Source organism: Phycodurus eques, chromosome 13 (assembly GCF_024500275.1).
Source record: "Phycodurus eques isolate BA_2022a chromosome 13, UOR_Pequ_1.1, whole genome shotgun sequence".
NCBI lineage: Eukaryota > Metazoa > Chordata > Actinopteri > Syngnathiformes > Syngnathidae > Phycodurus > Phycodurus eques.
In genome coordinates, this window is record NC_084537.1 from 12,197,222 (window position 1) to 12,219,286 (window position 22,065).

A 22,065-nucleotide genomic window follows, 5' to 3' on the forward strand; every position below is an offset into this window, starting at 1 on the left:
CCAAACCTTTGTGTTGAATATTTGTCAACAGTAACACAGACAAGTGCAGTTGGGTTGCTGTTAATATATTTGATAAATATGCATTTACACTTTACGATCAGTGTCACAGTAATGATTAGTAAGATGGAGGATTTTATTTATTTTGCTAATGTATTTCAGTGGCTCTGATTGGCAGGGAGAAGTGACATGATTCAGTTTGAGTAAAACATGAAAGAGCAATTTTGAGCATTTTAGGTTAATAAATATTCTTCCTTGCGACTATCAGCTGAACCCTATCCCAGCTAACACTGGGCGAGAGGCGGGGTACACTCAATCGCAGTTAGTGATGGAGTCAAAAACCGGTTCTAATTGGGAACCGGTTCCCAGTTATTCGATTCCTATAACAATTGTTTGTTTGACACCAGGTCTCGGCCGCTGGTGAGGCTGCCTCAAACCCCCTCGGGGGCTGTGACGACCCCTGGTGGGACTAGCCAAAAGTCATAGCAACATACTCATATGGTGACCGGCGAATAGAACACACAATAAATAATAATAAACCAATTTCACATCTCAAATAAATCTGACAACCCCGCATGAATACATTTGTCCCTCGCCATATCACCATTCACTTTTTGCGGGCTCAATGCATTGCACATTTTTCAATTGTACATATCTAAATTTATATCGTAGTTTTTAAATGTTTTTCCCCTTGTATTGCGGAATTTTGTGGTGATAATTTTTCAGACTGTTAGTTCAGACTCATGTAGCTACAAATGCGAGACAGGAGGAAAGAGGTCGTAAAAGACAGACAATTAAGCAACATCACATTAGAGGTAGTGATGATTTACGCGGCACAGTGACGACTGGTTAGAGCGTCTGCCTCAACAGTTCTGAGGACCGGGGTTCAATCCCCGGCCCCGCCTGTGTGGAGTTTGCATGCTCTCCCCGTGCCTGCGTGGGTTTTCTCCGGGTACTCCGGTTTCCTCCCACATCCCAAAAACACGCATGGTAGGTTGATTGACAACTCCAAGTTGTCTGTAGGTGTGAATGTGAGTGCGAATGGTTGTTTGTTTGTATGTGCCCTGCGACTGGCCTGGCGACCAGTTCAAGGTGTACCCCGCCTCCTGCCGATGATAGCTGGGGTAGGCTCCAGCACACCCGCGACCCTAGTGAGGAGAAGTGGCTCAGAAAATGGATGGATGGATGGATGTTTTACTCACCAACCTTTTTGAAACAGCTACTTCTTGGGTACTGATTGATGAGAAGGTACTACTAATTTGATATACACTTCTGAGGTTTGCTTCAGGTTCAACTACTTGTCAATTACAGGTTAATACGGCTGCAAATAATGCTTATTTTCATAATGGATTTGTTTGTTTTTTCATAAATTGATTACGATTCTGACACTGGTTTGGTACATAACGTCAGAAAAGGGAAAAATGTTGATCATTGTTTTCCAAAGTAAAAGCAGATGTTTGCAAATGTCTTATTTTAATGAAACACAGTCTGTTTTCATGGCGGACTACAGCAATACGAGCATATTTACTGTTGAGTGGCTGAAATCAGAACGTGGAGAATTTTTATTTAAATAATGCCTCTAAATTATTAATTGATTATCAAAAATAGTTGTCAATTAATTTGATCACCGGTTAGTTGTCGGTTAATCGATGAATTGTTGCTCCTCTGTTCAAATCTGACTGTTCCCCTGTTCAACTTTGACCCACTATGCTTGAAAAAATACCTTTTTGTTCACTAAAAATATCCTTTTTTTTTATCATAACATTACAATGCTTCCCCAAAATTAGGCAACGTTTTAATTCCAATGCCGTTAATTAATAATTATAAACATACTTATTTCCAAAGTGAGAGATTTTAACTTTTTTTTTTACGTCGAGTGCGTTCGGAGCCTGTGTCTGAAGGTTCGTACTTTTCCGGACTGCTTCGGCTCTTTCTGCCGTCCTCCTGGCTGTTCCCACGCGCTCAACCGCCCCCCTCCCCCTGTTCTTTCTTCCCTCCCTCCCTCCCTCCCTTCCTCCCTCCCTTGCCGTGCTGGAAAATGGCTGTGCAGGGGAGCAGGGAGTTCTGAACGGGGGGGAAAAAAGAAGGCGAAGTGAAAAAAGAAGAGCTTTCCACAAGTTCCGCGCACCACTGGAAGCCACTGAGTACTTTTTCAACACTGGACCGACTCCTGACATTTTGCAGTGTTTCGAGCGTCGCGACTAAAATAAAGTAAGAAGAGTCAAGAAATATCAACGGGTGAGTGTGTCTCCCCCCACCCCCCTCAACTTATTGCACATTTCTAGTACAGCGAGGCAGCCACTGTAACTTACTGGAAAATGGTGGAAGACTCAATGGTGGCGACCCCTGTTCGTTTTTCCACATTTTGTTGTTGTTGTTTTTATAGTCGAAAAGCTCGGTTTAAATGTCACATGTACAGTAAATGTTGCTAGCTGCCTCGCTTTGCCGTGCCGCCCGTACAGAAAAAAGACATTGGTATTGGTAAAAGTAAATGTGCTGATTTAACTCCTGTACTAGGGTAAAAGTAAAAACAGTATAGACTCTGAAATGGACAAAAGTAATTGGATTTTTTTTACTGTCAGTTTACCCGTAATATATATATATATAATTTTGATAACTTGGCTCAACAAAAAACATTTCTGCGCACAAAATAATTTCCCTATTTTATGAACTTATGTTGTGCTCGAACTGAGAAGTCATCTAAGTTTGAAATTAATTTTTCGACTTCAAATATCTGTTCAGTGAAAAAAAAAAAAATTACAAAATAAGGAAATTCAAATTGAAACCTGGGTGATACAAAAATACTACACGATACGGCATATCTGTGCAACATAAATGTTTATTTATTAATTATTTTTTTTACACTGAATGTTTTGTGGTAGAACAAATCAGTGTTAGAGCTTGTGGTATTTTTGTGCCTTCTGAGTTTAAATTTATGATTTTTTTTTACACTGGAATTTTTACGCTGTTTTTTTTAATGGTAAAAACTTATTGTTACAAATTTGATGGATAAAAAAAAAAATTGTAAAAAAAATTCCAATGTCTCAAATTCAAATTGACACTCAGATGGCACAAAAATACCAGACCTAACACTGAATTTTTTAGCACCAAAGAAATCTATTGCAATCATTCAATACCATTGCATGCATACGACCAGAGGGGGGAGACCTGGCATTATGACTGTGCAGATCACTTTAGCTTGCATTTAGGATTTAATTAAAATCCTGCCACTTGTCTAATAAGATACGGTAAATCCACCTAAATCTCTTGATGTTAAACATTTTGCAGCCTGACGTCATCACACTTGACTCTACTGCGCTCGTCTCCTCCACAAATGCGACAGTTTGTTCATGCGCTACAATACTGACCTTTGAACTATACAATTTTTTTGTGTGAAATATTGTCAATTCTAAATTTACACTTTCAATGCAAGTGGGAATTATAAAAAACAAAACAAATAAGTAGATGCAGCTCAGTAGTAAGTGACAGTCGGCCACCAGTTTTGCTGCGATTCGAAATTTGAATCGCAGCATCGCGTTTGTGTCCTCATATGAATGGCATCGCAACTTTGCAAGTGTTATGGCCAGTCTGAAATTCCATGTCAAGTCACATGAGGTTTCACAAAAAAAATGACTGTTTCCAGGTATGAAGCGAGATCGGCCCAGCCGTTTCCGAACCGTACCGATATCATATATACACTATGTCTTATACTTTAAAATTAACTATATTTATAATTTGATATGTATCTGTGGCTAAACAGTGAAGCGTGGAGAGTCTGTCACTGATCTACACACGTGCAGTCAATGAATGGAGCCAAGAGCCAATCAAATATCCACTCTCTTCTTCCTCGACAATCATGCCATGTTGTTGGTCGTTCAATAAAAATGAATAACATCGTATATGTGCCGCCTCAAAACATTGTTTCCCAATAACGCAGTGCTCCGTTGCAGTGTATTGGTTTAAGTGTTCGAGGGTCAATCGCCAGGTATGCAGGTGTGAAAGACCGACTTTATTTTTTACGTGATTGTCCACTTCAGTTGCCTTCAGCCGTGTCGCTCGGTCTGCGTCTGGCCTAATGTGTCCAAAAGTGTTTTTTTTCTAAAGTGGCTAAATCCTCTCTAAATGCCATGAGTGATTTTCCAGAGCATTTGGAATTAAACGTATGCTCCCTCACTTCACATTTCACCAGATGGAGTCCAGCTGGGATTATTTTTGTTATGTGTCCTTCAGCAGGGGAGGCTCAGTTAAACTGAAATGGTGCTATTTGATCAAAAATAGCAACAGACAATATCTTTAGGGCGAACATCTAAACACGTGAAGCGCTTTTTTATGTCAAGGCTAAAAGGTTGAAGTGCAGAAAAATCCCCGGCCCCACCTGTGTGGAGTTTGCATGTTCTCCCCGTGCCTGTGTGGGTTTTCTCCGGGCACTCCGGTTTCCTGTGAATGTGAGTGCTAATGGTTGTTTGTATGTGCCCTGCAATTGGCTGGCAACCGGTTCAGGGTGTACCCTGCCTCCTGCCCGATGATAGCTGGGATAGGCTCCAGCACTCCCGCGACCCTTGTGAGGATAAGCGGCTCAGATAATGGATGTATGGATGGAACATAAAGTGTGGCTTGGTTCAAGACAGGTGAGCTATTATCCTTTCAGAACTAGTCTACCTTTTCTGTGATGCCATGGCATTTGCTGGAAGAACATACCACTTACGAAAAAGAAAGTACCATATTCGACTGCTTTGATGTCATGCCTGTGATGTTCACAACGCCGAGAGCAGTGTTTCCCAATTTATATTGAGCCAAGGCACATACATATTTTACAGACAAAAATCACACGACTCATCACAAAACAAAATATCACAAAAATTGTACATACTGAAATAATGATGATTTTTATCTCAATTTACTCACAAATGTACCAGTACTTATTGTGTAATGTGGGCCTCTTTAATTGAAGACAAAGCAGTTATTCTGTTGTATTAATGACAAGCGGTAGATACACAGCTTAAAGGCGGTATGGTGTATTAATGGTGCATATTTCATTAACAAGTTGATTTTATTTATTTTTATGCTCAAGAAAATGAAACTGGCAGACATTTTCATTTGTTAATAGCTAATTGCATTTTTATCGTCAAAATTGACACGCCCACCCCCCGCCTCCCCCCTCCTCCCCATGTCTTGGAGTGATGTCAGTGGTTGACGTGGCGACCAGATTTACTGCATAGCTGGTGTGGAAAAAGGAATGTACTATACTATAAAGTGGCAGTATTTAGTCATATTTTATATATTGTCGCTGTCAGGTGGAATACCCCCACCTCCAAAATGAAAGCTTTTTAAGAAAAGAAAAAAAACATGACTGGAGACACTGCATAGTTGGTGTGGACAAAGGAATTTACGACGCTATTAAGTTGCAGTATTAACTCATATTTTATACGTATATCATAGCTGTTAGGCGGACTCCCCTCATCTCCACAATAACAAATATTCAGGAAATGTAAAAAAATAACAGTTTTCTTGAGTTTCCAAACATCGCTTTATTCAAGTTGTTATTAGACCTTATATTGTTGTCATAATCGTTGAATTCTCATATGAACAGCAGCTATCTCACATTAACAACAGCTATAACCCCAAAATTATGTTCAATCGCTAATTCAATATGATGAAAAATTGCTCATGTATTAGGGTGTCATGATTAAAATGATACAAACATGACAACGAGTGACACACATCCTTGCAAGGCTCATGAACCCAAGCAATCATGTACCATTGCCTTGCACTCTGACATGAAAACAGCAGCTACACTACAACACCCCAAAATTATGTTCAATCGCTAATTTAATATGTTAAAAAATTGCTAATTTACTGGGGTATCACTAATTAAAATGGTAAACACAGCGGCTGCTGTGAGGACAGTCTAAACACTTAATTTAAGCATGGAAAAGCTCAACGTCGCCTAATGTCAGAAAACTATCTTCAATATTCAACAAAAAATTATGTCTACTTATGCCCCCTTCCACATGTGAAAATATCAGAATGATAGCCCAAATATTATGGATTTTATGAACGTAAAGCCTAAAGAAGTCCACCAGTGTGGATTGTGTTCAACCATGAGGTTCCACTATATTCACGGCTAATTTTCTGTTTGTGTCCTCATAGAAAGTGAGTGAAAGTGAGTCTCATGGCTCAGAATAGTCTCTCAATGCCACACAATATTACGTCGTTCCAGAAGTTTGGATTAACAATGTCCTCTTGAATTTAAGGGACACTACTTTCAAATCACGCAATACCCAAGCCTCCATTTTAGGTCTTCCTGAAAGGTTGGCCTGTCTCGAGTCTCCACTGTGGCGCAGTCGATTTTTCACTCGCATGTGGCTCCATGGCCCAGGGCCAGTATGCATGCGTGGTGTGCCTCAGTCGTCAGCTCCTCCAGCAGCTCGGCCATAAAGTCTCAACACAAACTTTACAGCATTAATTGTTTCCTTGCATTCACCAGTGAATCCGTTCCCTTTTCCAGCCACTTTTTTATGTTCAGTGCTCTAGTTCATATTATGGTTATTTTAAATATTATATTCCCATTTTTTTCCAAACATCTTGAGGTGTGACAGTGAAAGGCTGTACATTTTTGGATTGCATTTGCTGACACCCAGTTCCTGTAAAACCAAAATGTGTCAAATATGGCTTCACCTAATTACATGATTGACCCAGTTAGATTTGACTGTCGATGAAAGATGAAAAAAAAAAAAGAATTATACTTGAAGTTGCTCTTTCTTTTCTAGTTTGCTTGCCAAAACACTTACAGCAAGATTAGCTAATACAGGAATACACATATTTTTTTACATGTACAATATATGTTATGTAATTTTACTATACCAGCATATCAAAAGAGAATATACTAGTTTTTTTAGGGGTGTGTGGCATAATACTATGCAATGATGAATTAGCTTTTTTGTGCAGTTATATCGTTGCTGCCGAGCAGATTCTTTGCATCTCCAAAATACTACAAATTACTTTTCAAGAAAACGGCATCTTGCATTAGTTACCAAACACCTCATTGTTTAAATTGACATTATACCTTATATTGCTATCATATATCATTGCACACCAACAATAACACACCATCCCAAAATCATGTTCAATCGTTAATTTGCTGAAAAGAAATCGCTGTCATTGATTTAAAAATGGTAGGAAATCTGGTCTGCGCTCACGCCGACCCTCCAACCAAACAAAAAGCCTTTAAAATTTCATGAAAGCAAACGATAGTGGTTACATCATCTTCCCAAATTCTTTGTCAAAGGTCTTTAGAGCCATGAGTGATTCAATGAATAAAACAATGAACAGAATAAACAGTGTAATAGGTGAAAATGAATGAATACCTTTGTGGCTGACACGCTCTCTTTTCAACTGAAGCATTACAGCTATCAATTATTAATAAAACGGGTTTACTCAAACGTATCTAACCTATTTTCACTCATTATTGTTTCAATCTTGAGGCGACATAATGACGCATAGCTCCCCCAGAGTGAGGAAGACACACTTTTATGACATTTTTCAGACAGTTTTAGTGTCCAAGAGAGTTAAAAGATTTGTTCTCAAGCTATTTTCAATGCTTTACATTGGTTAATAATCTGTGAAAATAACAGATGATGTGGGGACAGACCAATAGTATCAATTTGTGGAAAAATATTAAATTGATCATATTCGGCGGACATGAGTGGTCTGCCAGATGGCGACAATTTACACAATGAAATAAGATATTGTTGTTAAACAATAGTAATAAGAATAGTATAAAAGTAATATTATTAGTCGTAAATAATGATGCAACCTCCTATGGACTATGGAATTTTTGGAATACGTATTTCAAAATTTTCAGAGGGGTTTATGTGTAAGGAGTAATGCAAATATGTCGAATATGTAACATTTCTTCAAGATTTAAATGATTAGTTTTCATGTTAACGTCTAATTTTAGGAAGCAGAGACAACTAACAAAGGCCATTTATCCAGTGTTCCAGATAGTTTAAATTCTTTAAAATTTAATTTGTTGAATATGCAATCAGATAAATGTGCAGGACACCTTTCTTTAAAAAACAAAAAGTGTTTTACAGTTCATTTTATCATGCATTTATACATTTTATTTCCTATGGGTGCACATTTTTAATTTAGATTATGCAGTATACAGCAGTATGTGTATATAACTATACAGTATATGCAAAACGCTATGCAAAATGCTTTTATTACTTGTTTTTGCTTTTAGGTGTACTGTAATAGGTATTCTAGTATCCATACAGACATTTTTGGGCATTTAGCTGTTCAGTATCATTAGGTTATATAAACTGTAACTTTAAAAACACACTATTTTTAAAAATAATTTACAAAACTATTAATTGCAGAGGTAATCCACAATAAAATCTTATAGTTTTAGTTATACAATAAATGACTATAAAATCCCACTTTGAAGAAATGTCAATAAAAATAACTGACATTAAATTATATTTTTTATCAAGGGGGATACAGTTTCACATAAATGATTTTTTTTAAATGATAATGTGTATATCCTCACATTGAATGTCTCAATTATTTTGTGCTGTACATATTCCTCAACTCCAGTGTAATGATACAAATATGGCAGTTCGATGTCACCATAAGCCCATATAAAGAGGATGCAGTGTATGCTAGAATTTCTTTCTGTTATCCCAAAATTATGATTTCCCCTGTTAAATAATCTCTCATCTTAATCAAATATATGGCTAAAATATAAAATAAAAGCCCTACATGGTGAGAAAAGGTGTAGTTGTTTGGGTCAGATGTATGATGGCTGCCTAGAAACATTTTCTAATATTAGAACGTTTCCTTGATTTGCCCGGCTTCTCTGGTGACTGGGTAGCACATGGTCCACGCGGCAGCCAATCACCTCGCAGGAAGAGCTTTCCCTCGCTCTAGCAACAGTGAGTTACTTGCTGCCTATTCATTAATTATTTTCCTGTGGTCTCCCTCAGCCGTTCGGAGTCCGCTGACAGCAAAGTGCTCCGTTCCCCACCCCCACCCCCCTACCCCCTGCTTTCTTTCTGTGACTGAATAGAAAGTTGTAATAAAAAAGAGAGGATGGATCTCGTGATGCTGAGCTGGCCAGCTGCTCCCTCACACAGTGGGCTGCTTCTTCAACACTCTCCGAGTGGGACTCCGCCGACTGTTCTTTCACCTTGCACAACTCGTGCCACTTTGGGCGCGCAGGAATTAAGTAGTCGAAAAAGGATTAGCACACAAGGGCGCTCCCGCCGTGGTGATATTTCTTCAACTTTTCTTCAACTTGTTTCCCGCTGGAGCCTTTGGACTGTAAATAAACGACACGGCAACTGGATAAACCATTGGACTTTTTTGCTGAGTGAGGATGTGGAGGGGGGTGTCAGTCAGACGCAGGACTGTGGGTGTTGGGTGAAGGGGGTGTAGAGCAGGTGGAGGGAGAAGGGAAGGGGTAGGGCTAGGGGTATGGTGGTGTGAGGATTGCGGGCTGTGGTTGGGTATGCCAGTGCCACGTGTCTAGCCTGGCACCTCTTGCTTCTCGACTCGGAAGGATGTTGAACGGAGAGTCTGGCTGAGCCCGTCCGGCTTCTCTCTCAACCAAAAGTGGGGTGAGTGTTGCACTCGACTGCATCGTCTCGACGGGATAACTCTTCGATCACTCTCTTTTTTGTTTGTTTTCCAAATAGACAAAAAGATATTGCGCCTCCACATGCTTTATAAGGAATTTATGCTCTCTTTCCAAATGTCGCGAGGGGACCACAGTGTCATGTGGCTCGAAAGCATGCCCTTTCCAAGCTAACCAGTACGCTTAGGAATTTTGGTGTTTTTTTTAACCGTGCGCTCACCTACTTTTATTTTAGTGTCTGCAATGCATTACTTTCAACAGTATCCATTCAGCCAGCATTTCTGGTTTCAAAACATTGGGCCTTGCTAACCAGGCCTATGGTTATTTGGTTTCGGTCGTTTCTTTTTCGTTAACCTTGCCCTAAATAGCTTGTAACTCTTGCCGCAGAACACCAAAACTCGTATCCACCTTTCAAGGTGTCCTAGCTCATGTCTAAGTGCATCTCCGATAACATGATCATCGTCCTTGGCTGGTCTACAGACCGCAGATGTTGTTCTTAATCTGCAAACCATAATCTCTTCCCCCTCTTCCTCGCTCGCCCTCTCTTTCCTCAGTCCAGTTGCCATTTTACAAATGCAACTTTGGGCCCGCTCATGTTTCTGATGGTTTGGGAAAAGGACGTTCACATGTTTTCAACAACAATTTTGAATACAAATTTAACATTTATTTGGATGAAATTTGGCCCTTACAATCAGTGATGCCATTAATACTCGATAATGCAGTGAAGTTTATCTGTGGCGTTCTTATTTTGTGTGTCGTAAGATCGTCTTTTGCTGGACGTGCTGTACATGAGTAGTATGATGGTATTTTGCTCTTATATGGTGTTTTATGTCTCCAGTTTTGGCATCACTTGACTCTCCGTTCATTATCTGTCATCTTGGCACAGAGTGATTTAGCTCTTTTGACAGAATGAAGCCAAAAATATTTCCGAAGCAGCACAGTGTTGCTTTCTTTTATCGCCTGCAGAGAGCAAATTATTGTGAAGCCTTCCCCCAAAAATTAAGGTGACCTCCTCCAACCCCTAGCCTTAGTGCATGTCCGGTTTTCCTTCACACTCTCGTTCAACGAAAATGTTTTTCTTGGAATATGCAATCATTTGCATGTGATGTTGATTTCACAGGCAAAGTTCATGTTCCTGAGCAAATTGTGACACATCGGTAAAAGCAGTGAGTGTGTGAATGTAGCGTGAGGGGAATGGAGGCTCCTGTCCAGGGATCGAGTCTGCTGTTGGTTATGACGCAGCATAATCATCCGATCTGTGTCCTTTTTGAAGACTTCACAAATGCATTTGCCATTTTCATGCACACATTTCAGATTCGTTTCACCTAAATACTGTATGCTGGATTTATGCCTGACTTGATCTAATGATTTACGTTTGCGTTCTGTAGTAAGTGCATTGGTTTTTTAAATTCACTTTTCAAATGGTATCTTTTTTGGGTTTAATGTGCTGCAGGTTTGTCATAGTCCCTGTCCAGAATATGTGGGAGCTTTACAGAACCGAAGAGGATTAAAGGCTGTCCCACTCCACCAAGGGTACTCCAATTTACACCACTTCATTCGACTGTGGGGAGCCTGGCGACACACGTCCCTCTACTGATATATTTTGAACTCGGCTGCTCCCGTAGCATCCAGCTGCCAACAGGTGTTCGCCGCTTGAAGGAGCATGTTGCCGACGCTCTCCCTCTGCTCCATCATTTGGCTGAACCGGGGTATCAAGCTGAGGAAAGTGCACCACTTCACTAACACCGGTCAGGTCTGAAATAAACGTTCGAAGGTCAAGCGCTGCCTTACAGACTTGTGAAAATGCTTCTAAGCTTCGGGTGACTCCGTGGGCCCCCTCCCTCCACCCACACCAAAGCCACCCCGCAACATCCAACATCCAACTTTTCATTTGCTGTTTTCTCGGGGGATTTTTGTTTAGCTGGACCCATTTATTGCAGGGGGGCTTGGCCTGCAACATATAATCCTCCACTGGGCCATTTTGAATCGTGCTTCCCTCACAAGATGGCAACGGAAGGTTTCCAGTACCGTGTGCTCTACGAGTTCACCAAGGACCAGGAAGAAGATTTGGATCTGCAGCCAGGAGACCTCCTGATTGTTAGCAAGGCCTCACTACTGTCTGTAGAAAACTACCACGAGGGCTGCGCAGAGAAGCCCGAGTGCCTCGGCTGGCTTCTCGGTTACAACGAGCGCTCCAAGCAGAGAGGCGACTTCCCTGGAACGTATGTCGAATATGTGGGCCCAGTCAAGATGGCACTCCCGTCCAGTCAACCCAGGTCTCAGCGACCCCTACCGGCTGCTCCCACTCCAGAGTCATGTCAAGGTAAGGCCACATACATTTTTTATTGCATATGAAAGATTATCTCGCGATGTAATGTTGTTATTTTAGTTGGAGGACAGACAGTCAAAATGATAAATGAATTTGTTTTTATTACAATTGAAATGTATATAATTCACATCCTGGTTATTCTTCTTAATTTCTCACATTTTATTGCTAAGAATAAGTAAAACCTTTTCTAATCTATACATGCATATAAATTGATGATTCTTGATGATTTTGACATGATTCTTGTTCAATTGCTTTGTTCTTTTCATTTTGGCAGAAAATCCAATACAGAAATTACAATATTTATTCACTTGTTACTAAGGCTGTAATGATGCCCCAAAGTTTGATTTGTATCTCAATTTTTTGACCCATGGTTATAACACGATTAAACTCTAGGAGTTAGTGGGGCATGTCATGGTTCTGCCATTTCAAAGACAACACAGGTTAATATCTAAAAGTGTCGCAACTTTTGGTTTTGATTCAGTATTATTGCAGCTCTACTTTTTACAGATATTACAAGCTTTTTTTTTGCCAAATCCCTCCTTTTGTTCTTGTTCTTAAGAAGCTATATAACAACACTGAAATGGAGGGACATTTGTGTATATGTAAAAATATGAAAAAAAAAAAAAAATGCCTATATTTATATTCCACAGTCCTAACGGCCCTCTGTGGGAAACCATAACCACCATGTGGTCTTTGGTGCAAATGAGTTTGACACCCCTGCATTACAGTACAGTATTACTAGTTATAATTTTAGTATGGTCTTAATCATAATGGATTAATTGATTGTTAACAAAGCTGTCGTAGGCGTGTGGAACTGATAGTCGATTAGGTCATGTCTTGCACCAAAAGATGGCTGGCACCAGCAGTTGCTGTTGATTTCCTAAAGTTGAATTTGTGAAAATGTGACTGAAAATGTGAATAACTTTGCTTTAAAAACGGTAATCACATGCTACTTTTAGCTACCATGGACTTAACAATGTCTACATGAGTAATTAAGACACAAGCGTCAGCGTCTAGAATGAGCCGTCCTGCTGTTCCAGTCGTCACATCTACACAAACACAATTTACTGCCTCCCCCACTCGTTTTATTGACGTTACACTCCTTTAAGGCACATGGCGTGGATTTATTTATTTTTTTAACCTTTTTTTAAGCAACAGCTCGGGGGTTAAAAAAAAAAAAAAAAATGCACCAGAGTTGCAGTATTTCTTAACTGCGTCATGACCTGGCCAAGTCATTTTTTTTTTTTACATTTTTTTTTTTACATTTGCTGAAGATCAGTGCTTAGAAGTTACATTTGTGCTTTTTTTCTAATTAAACGTCAATCTAGCATTCTTGTATCAAGCCTTTCAGACTGTCTCACTGGCTATGAATTTAAATACATCACATTTGGCTTCTAGTTGTGTTAATTTTTTCCCAAATCATATAGTTTATCAAATTAGTTAAGTTCATTACTGAATCAATTAAGTTATTGTGCGCATTTTTTATTTTATAATTTTTTACTTTGTTTCATTTCAGTTTACATGCACTTTACATTTTCAGTGTTTACACACAGCTGTCATATTATTTACTTTTGTACTTGGCATGTGGACAAATAAGTCATATTCAAATTTTTATTTGCAGATGTTTATGCGTTTATGAGTTGACAAGATAAAGCCCAGTGATCATAAAAGATGCGATGTTTATGCGTTTGAGTTGTTTATGAGTTGACAAGATAAAGCCCAGTGATCATAAAAGATGCGATGCGGTGGTATCGGAATACAAGATTTGATTGCAGTAGTCTGACATAGTACAATCGTGAAAGACTAAATTTGTCTTGTAGTCTGATCCACGCATTACATGTACTCTGTCTCAGACGTGTTTTCTGTCCCACACTGCGGACATATTTATTAAAAAAAAAAAAAAAAAAACTTTATTGTTTGTCAGATTTCTACAGTAGAACGTCAAAAGACACGCGACAAGGCTAAAAATAAACTAGCTTTTGAATTCAAATATGCTGTACACGATGGCGACGGACTAAATGTCTTTTGCGGATTGATCGGATTGGCGAATTATGACATTAAAGCCGATTGGCCGATCAGCATAAAATGCTAATTATCGGCCAGTACCGATCAGGCCGATCAGATTGGTGTAAAGTCTAATCAATATTGAATCGAATAAAATTCCAAAGTGAAGAATCAAAATCAAATTGAATAGTGAGGTTCTTAACAATGCCCAGCTCTAACCTTTATACCCCCCGCTACACGCCTGCTAAAAAGCTTTGCAATAAAACCACAATTAGTCAAACCCATTAAAATAAATCCACATTTAAGCAATGTATTAAATGACATTCTCCATAACAAATGTTAATGAACCTGCTAAAAATGCATTTTTGTGATAGGAGCATTATTTTATTATTTTCCCCGACTCATACCTAAAGAATTGCTCTTGAAACCATAACACAAACACAACGGATTGTGTGAAACAGAATCTATAAAAAATGTAAACAGATTCCCTGGGGACCAAATTTATATTGTGTTGAGAGTGTTAAGTGTAAGTGTACCTTAATTAAAATGGGTTAGCATGCACTTGCTGTAAGTCTCAAAAGTGTCTGTATTGCACGATCAAACCTGTTTAGCATTTCATTATAATACAAGCTAATGGATATTTCCAGTGGGACTATAAAGAGTTCATTTAATTCAAGAGCAGCTTTACACCTTGGCAACACGTTCTGGATTTTGGCCGACGAAATCAAGTGTGGAGAACCTGCATCGACTAAAATCCCACAATGACAAGAATAATTAAAATCAGAAATACTATGAATTGCAATATAGAGGTTGTCTTCAACCAATTAGTTCAACATTGCGGTTTGGCAGAATTAAAGGAGAATAGTTGCTGCATGACCCCATACATTCCTGTTCCTCTGTAATTCTCCCTGGTTTTTTGACAGATGGCCCAGGTTTGGCTCTGAGCACGTAGGCTGTGAACTTTGCATTACCTCAGCTTGAACCAATTGGCCATTCATTGCACACAGAAGTAAAGTGTCCCCCTTTCAGATGTGTGATTTTTAAAGGAAATGATCTGTTCTTTTCTGAAAAGCTGTTTTAACAAGAGATAATGCATCACAAATGTTGTCGGAGTGCTTCTCAATTTCAGGGAGGCAAGAGTGCACATTAAATTTACTTTGACCAGCAAATGCAGGTGCCCCAGTGATTATCCCAGTGCATTGAAAAACACTGAGACAAACCAGTTGGGCAGCAGGTGTAAATTGTTGGTGATTTGGTGACATTGCAGCTCCAAGTAATACCCTTGGTGAGAGGACTGGTGAGAAAGGAGTGAGGAGGGTGCCCGAGCTTTGCGAATGAATGGAGGACACTGTGGTCAGACCCAAATTTGACAAATATCACTTTCATTTCTCAGTTGGAACGGACATTTTGGCCATTGCGTGAAAGTGGAGTGTAGGTCCAGTGGAGGTCCAGCATCCCATGTATAACCTTTTAATTTTACAATGCACTAAACCTCGACTTTTCGCGAGGGATAGCAAATAGCAAAATACACAGAGAGGGCTGATTTTTTTGTTATCCCCCCCCCTCCCTCACAGCTCATTTTACAAATGTCAGCTACATACTGACAGTTTCAACAAATATGACAAAAAATGATTTTGAACCACATACTTCCCCTTCTTATTTTTGTCCAGGGCAGTTGATTATTATTATTATTATTTTTAACATTAAATTCTATTGTACCACAAAATAAAGAAAAACCTGATTTTCGGTGCATTTTCATTTATTATCTTTGTTCATTTCAACCTATTTCAATCACCACTATGGATTTTTCTTTCTTTAATGGACGGGTACAACAATTTACTGTAGTCATTGTATAAGAAAGCAGTCCTGACTATGCTTCCTAATTGGAATAATTTATTTGATCTGTAAGAGACACATTCTCCTTTCTAGTTTTAATATTTGGTACAGACTAAGAACAAGACTATAAGGTACGTCAGAAAAGTTACAAGACTGGTGTCAAAAAGGATATATATATATATATATATATATATATATATATATATTTATTTATTTTATTTTTTTTAAACTGCAAACAACAATGTTTCCCCTTCAAAGTAATCTCCCTGCAGTCTAACGCATATCCCAGCCTCTCTGTCATGCTTTCATGGATTCAGGGAGGAATTCATCTGAGATCCTCCACTGCTCCGTCGTCACAGCCGTCCGTATTTTGTTCACGTCTTCAAAATGGGTCCCTTTGATGACTCCCTTGAGCTTGGAAAAGAGGAAAAAAAACAGTCCAGGTCACTAAGTAGGTTGCTCCAAGTGTCAGATGCTCAGGGTATTGTGAGCAGGCGTGTTGTCATGGTGGAGCAGCCCTGAGTTGTCCTTCCACAACATCATCTTGCACACTGAACAAAGTAGACATGCTAGTTGATTGTCTGGCCCACACTGAAGGGTAAAATTTGTAGTTTGGGTTTGAAAAATACCTTTTGTGATACCATTCCTTGAACTTTTCTGACACATTTCTTATATATTTTATTAGTTCTGACCAGAATAAATGACATAATTTTAAAGATAGCAACCTAATTATTTGATTTCTAATCACATCTCTCCTGCATCGACATTGTTGCAAGCACAACTCATAAATCTTAAACATGTAGGGTGACCAAACAAGTGTACTTTTTGACCAATATCAAAAAATGCCTTTGTACCTCCCCGCCCCAAACCAAAAACTATACCCTGTAACAAGAATTATTCCACTTTTTTTCTCTTTTATATCACTCTCTCCCTGGCCTCACTTTAATTGCCTCCTGAGGTGAACCATGGCCTGGCATGTTTGCAAACTCCTCCCTTCTCCTCGTACAGCCTCGCTCCCTCTTTCTGCAGCCTCACTCCCTGATTCACATACACGTCTGATACTGTCTCTGGGCGCCCATAAACCATGTAAGCAGGGCCAGTTCTCAGAAAGGAGAGGCCTCCGCTCACTCTCTCCCCCCCCCCATGCTACTTGGAAAACACTTTCAAAGAATCCATGAAGGGGTTGGGAGAGGGGCTGGGACAGTAGAGAATGGGAAAAGATGTGGACAGGCTGAAAAGGGAGGGGGGGATGAGGGCAACGGTGAAAGCCAAGGCCACACCATCCAACTGCAAGCATAGGAACCAGCTGGATTTGGTTCCTGGACTTAAGAAACCGTAGCATGTTTCAGGTTGCAGTGGTAGAGCAAATTTCATTTTCCTGGAGCATTTTTCTTTAGTACCAGAGAAAGTAATTCAAGCATGTCATTATGTTGTTGCTTCAACCTTAATGACTTGACTTGTAGTTAGGCACATATCGTCGTTAAAGACGCATTCTCCACATAACAGAAGATCCTCTTAAATAGTGCATCGGAAACTCATTTATAACATTCAGTAAGTCTCCATGCGGCTGTTCCGAATGGCAACAGAGTAAGCAATGGAGTTCAAAAGGGCTAGTTTTAAAATATGACATTTCTAAACTATGTTATCTATGAATTGAGATAAATGCGGTTACTGGCACTACCCACTTTTTTCTGATGGGAAAAAGGGAGACATCTATTTGAAGGATGCGTTAATTTGTGGATGACGCACCGGGGGAATAGTTGGGGCACAGAGTCTATTACAACAACATGGTCCCTGGAAATTGCCTATGAGGATTTTGCTTACCCAAACTAAAAGTGAGATTATACTTTTCAGTTTAGTGGAATAAACTGCAGACATACTCTATTTCCACACTTGCATGTAGGACTTACAGAGGATATAAAAAGTCTACACACCTGTTCCAAATGCAAGTTTCTGTGAAAAAATGAGTCCAAGATAAATCATTTCACAATTTGTTCCACCATTAACTTGTATAAAACCTTCAGGCTTTTGCGAGAATTATTATTATTTTTTTTTGTCAGGAAAAGCCTACTAGAACAACCAAATTGTTTGGGGTTTTATCACAGGCACTACAAATAGTGACAGTTGAGAGCTGTCCCATTTAACATAAGTTTCAGTGTGATTAATTATGAACACAACTCACATCTCTGTTATATGAGGGTGCGCACACTTAAGCAACCGCATTATTTCAGTAGTTTATTTTTAGTTACTCTCTTGAAAAAAATCAATTGCGTTGTACAGCTTTTAGGTCACATTAATGGTGGAAGAAGTTTTGATATGATTTGGCTTGGTCTAATTATTTTTTTGTAGTATGTTGTATTACGAAAATCTGGCATTTGAACAGGGGTATGTAGACTTTATTTACCACTCTACCTTATCTAGAGGTGAACCATATTTTACCTTGTTTATTTTTCCAATTCAGTCCTCTATTATCATAATTTAAAAGCATCATTACTCAGAGACCGTGGTCTTTGGGAAGTCTTTGGTTAAAATTACACAATGACATTGCACTCTCTCACATGAACATAAGAGCTATAGCACCCCAAAATTATGTTCAATCGCTAATTTAATATACTAAAAAATTGCTAATTTATTATGCGGTCATTAATTAAAATTGTAGAATACAGTACGACGACAATCCGTGCATAAAAGTCCCCAAACATCAACAATAATGTTGCAGTCAGCTGAGCCCCATTACCATACAAAAAGCCTTTAATATGTCACAAAATCCAATGCCTGTTAAATGTCATTGTCCAAAACATTTTTTTAAAGCGTTCAAGCCTGATAAAATAGAACGAAAACGGCACCGTAATGGCAGATGTTCGCCGTGTTGAAAGCCAGCAGTGCCTATCAAAGTCCGCCTGTGTCACACAATGCCACTTATCACACAATGCCACTTATCGCACAATGCCACCATGCACCTACAGAAATGGTTGTCACGTCAACCATCGAAAGTCTTTTCAAATATATTAGAGGCATTTATGATGCAATCAATACGACGTTGAGCTGATGAAACCCGTTTACATATGTGGAAATTTATCTGCAAGCACTTACCTTGTGGGATGATGTGGCTGTCTTCTTTCCTCAACAAGACATTTCAACGATTGATTTAAAAAAAACAAAAAAACATCAGGACTTTCATTGTTAGGCAAAAAGTACTGCACAGAATTCATAGTAGTTCAATGAGGAACTGTACTTGCCCCCTGCACCTGATGTGTCAAGCCATGACAGGCTGACATGACCAAAATGTGGGCAGGCCAAAAGCTGTCTAAAAATCAAATATTTCATCAGAAAACAAGCCTAAAATTTCTCCTGAGTCTCTTTTGGTGGATTTTTCTTTCTGCAAGCATCATGTGTAAGTCCAGAGCTGTGGAATAAATGCCAATATTCACAGCATCAGAGAGTCCCTTTAAGTCAAGTGAAGGAAAAAACAAGTTTTATTAAACATATCTGCAAATCAGTGGGCGGCACGGTGAACGACTGGTTAGAGCGTCTGCCTCACAGTTCTGAGGACCGGGGTTCAATCCCTGGCCCCGCCTGTGTGGAGTTTGCATGTTCTCCCGTGCCTGCGTGGGTTTTCTCAGGGCACTCCGGTTTCCTCCCACATCCCAAAAACATGCATGATAGGTTAATTGAAAACTCTAAATTGCCCGTAGGTGTGAATGTGAGTGCGAATTGTTGCTTGTTTGTATGTGCCCTGTAATTGGCTGGCAACCAGTTTAGGGTGTACCCTGCCTCCTGCCCGATGATAGCTGGGATAGGCTCCAGCACGTTCGCGACCCGAGTGAGGAGAAGCGGCTCAGAAAATGGATGGATGGATGGATGCAAAGCAGTGCCCGGAGGCCTGTGAAACCAGATCAAGAGTTGTGTGTCAATCATATACGTTTGTCGTCGAGGCCAACTTGAACACGCGCGACGTGGATGCGTGTTGTGACAGAGGAATGTATGGTCTTGCCCGGTCATGAAACATTGCATGTCTGTTTAGTGGGGGTGCAGCAAAGACATGCAGGCATGAAACGTGACCGGCAGCATTACATACTGTTACACATCATCCGTGAGCCAGACACCAACTGGTCTTGTCACCACTGAACATAACAAACACGTTTGGAGTGACCAGGATGGCTTAAAACAGGCCTGTCTTCTCTTGGTGATTTTTGAAGACTCAGGTTGATTAAAAATAAAAAGTAAAAATAAATACAGTAGAACTGTGGAAACTGTCCACACGAAATCTTGTCACAAGACAAAGTAATGTGCTTTGTGATGTGTATGGATTTTTCTTTATATTAAAATGTAAGCCTTTTTGTATTTGTTATGAAGTATAAAAAGGTGTCCTACTCGAGCGCTTAACATTTTTTCTGATACAAACTTGCAGTTATCATTTGAGGCATATTAGCAGCCTTGAGTGATCTAAAATTGGCACATTGAGCATTGTTTCCTCAAAGTACATATCCAAAATTAAAACTTGTTAGGTTAAGTGTGAATGTAATTTTAGGTGGCAGAAAATACTTGGGTTTTACTTGTAATTTTCCACATATTGTAGATGTTTTTGTTTAAAGACAAATCTTTTTAGAACGTTTTTTTGTTTGTTTTTACTCTGGTTTAACATTTACCGGTAATAGTTTTTAACTCAGAATGTTCTGAATTCATGTTTCCATGGCGGTGTCGTATTGAGCAGTGTCGTATTGAGGAAAATAATGCTGGGATGTGCGATATCAGTAGATGACATCATATTTTCTACTACATTTCGTGTTTGCCTTTGATATTTTTGCACCAAGATGTGATTAATCATCAATACATTGGTCCAATGGTGCTGCATTGGCTTGAACGGAGGAGCTATGATAGCATTCCTTAAACAGGAATTTGTCTCACCTAAACTTCATTTCATCCGGCTTCCTGTGCCCCTTCTCAGTTGCCTGATCATGCATACACACAAAGACAGCAGACATCTTGCAACAGTATCCATATCTGTAGTTGATGTTAGGAGCAGAAGTGGTTAGAGTAGCCCAAAATTGTTCTTAAGGGTACCGTTACATTAAAATATGGCTAAAAAAGGAAAAAGTAGTTCAAACAATTTCTTGAGTAAATAGTCATTTAAAAAAAGAATACTCCAGTACAGACGAAGCAGTGTGTAACTTCTGATTTATTTTTTTAATCAGGGCATGAATGCCAAATAAAAATATAAAATAGGAATGTGCAAATTCAGATCTTGCCCAAAAATGCCACTTTAAATTCATTCATTCATTCATCTTCCGTTCCGCTTCTCCTCACTAGGGTCGCGGGCGTGCTGGAGCCTATCCCAGCTATCTTCGGACGAGAGGCGGGGTACACCCTGAACTGGTCGCCAGCCAATCGCAGGGCACATAGAAACAAACAACCATTCACACTCACATTCATACCTATGGTCAATTTAGAGTCTTCAATTTACCTACACTGCATGTTTTTGGGATGTGGGATGAAACCGGAGTACCCGGAGAAAACCCATGTAGGCACGGGGAGAACATACAAACTCCACACAGGCGGGGCCGGGATTTGAACCCCGGTCCTCAGAACTGTGAGGCAGATGTGCTAACCAGTTGTAACCAGTGCTGCGCCGCTTTATATTAAACAATAAATTATCCATCCATCCATTTTCTGAGCCGCTTCTCCTCACTAGGGTCGCGGGCGTGCTGGAGCCTATCCCAGCTGTCATCGGGCAGGAGGCGGGGTACACCCTGAACTGGTTGCCAGCCAATTGCAGAGCACATACAAACAAACAACCATTCACACTCACAGTCACACATACGGGCAATTTTAGAGTCACCAATTAATGCATGTTTTTGGGATGTGGGAGGAAACCGGAGTGCACGGAGAAAACCCACGCAGGCACGGGGAGAACATGCTAACTCCACACAGGCGGGGCCGGGGATTGAACCTGGGTCCTCAGAACTATGAAGCTGACGCCCTAACCAGTCGTCCACCGTGCCGCCAAATTCAGGCACAAGAGAGGGTTGGATTCACCCACATTTAGCCGCAATACTGACATCTGTGTTATTACTAAAAAAAACAATGTCTTCTTCAATGCTCTGCATACTGTACATTGCATACATGGTGTGTACTTTCTCCAGCGAGGAACAGAGAGCTCCAAAAAGTTGGAGAAACTGCAATTTGGAGTCAGTACCTGTGGTTGAACCTCTGGTCTTATTCTACAGGGTTACAAACAAACACAGAGTAAGACAGCCTCTTG

At 39.8% G+C, this 22,065-nt stretch overlaps 1 protein-coding gene across 6 annotated transcripts in view; it reads left to right on the forward strand.

Moving 5' to 3' along the window:
- Positions 1-2,031: 2,031 nt before the first annotated feature.
- pik3r2 (phosphoinositide-3-kinase, regulatory subunit 2 (beta)) overlaps positions 2,032-22,065 on the forward strand; it is a 50,414-nt gene continuing 30,380 nt past the window's right edge. For 3 of the 6 annotated variants that reach the window (XM_061693441.1, XM_061693444.1, XM_061693446.1), the window contains exons 1-2: positions 9,487-9,617; positions 11,088-11,957. In XM_061693441.1, the coding sequence (XP_061549425.1) occupies positions 11,639-11,957 (319 nt within the window). In that variant the 5' untranslated portion in view covers positions 9,487-9,617; positions 11,088-11,638. Of the gene's footprint in view, positions 2,236-9,486; positions 9,618-11,087; positions 11,958-22,065 lie in introns of those variants that run through there. The other 3 variants (XM_061693443.1, XM_061693442.1, XM_061693447.1) reach the window with 3 other exon arrangements.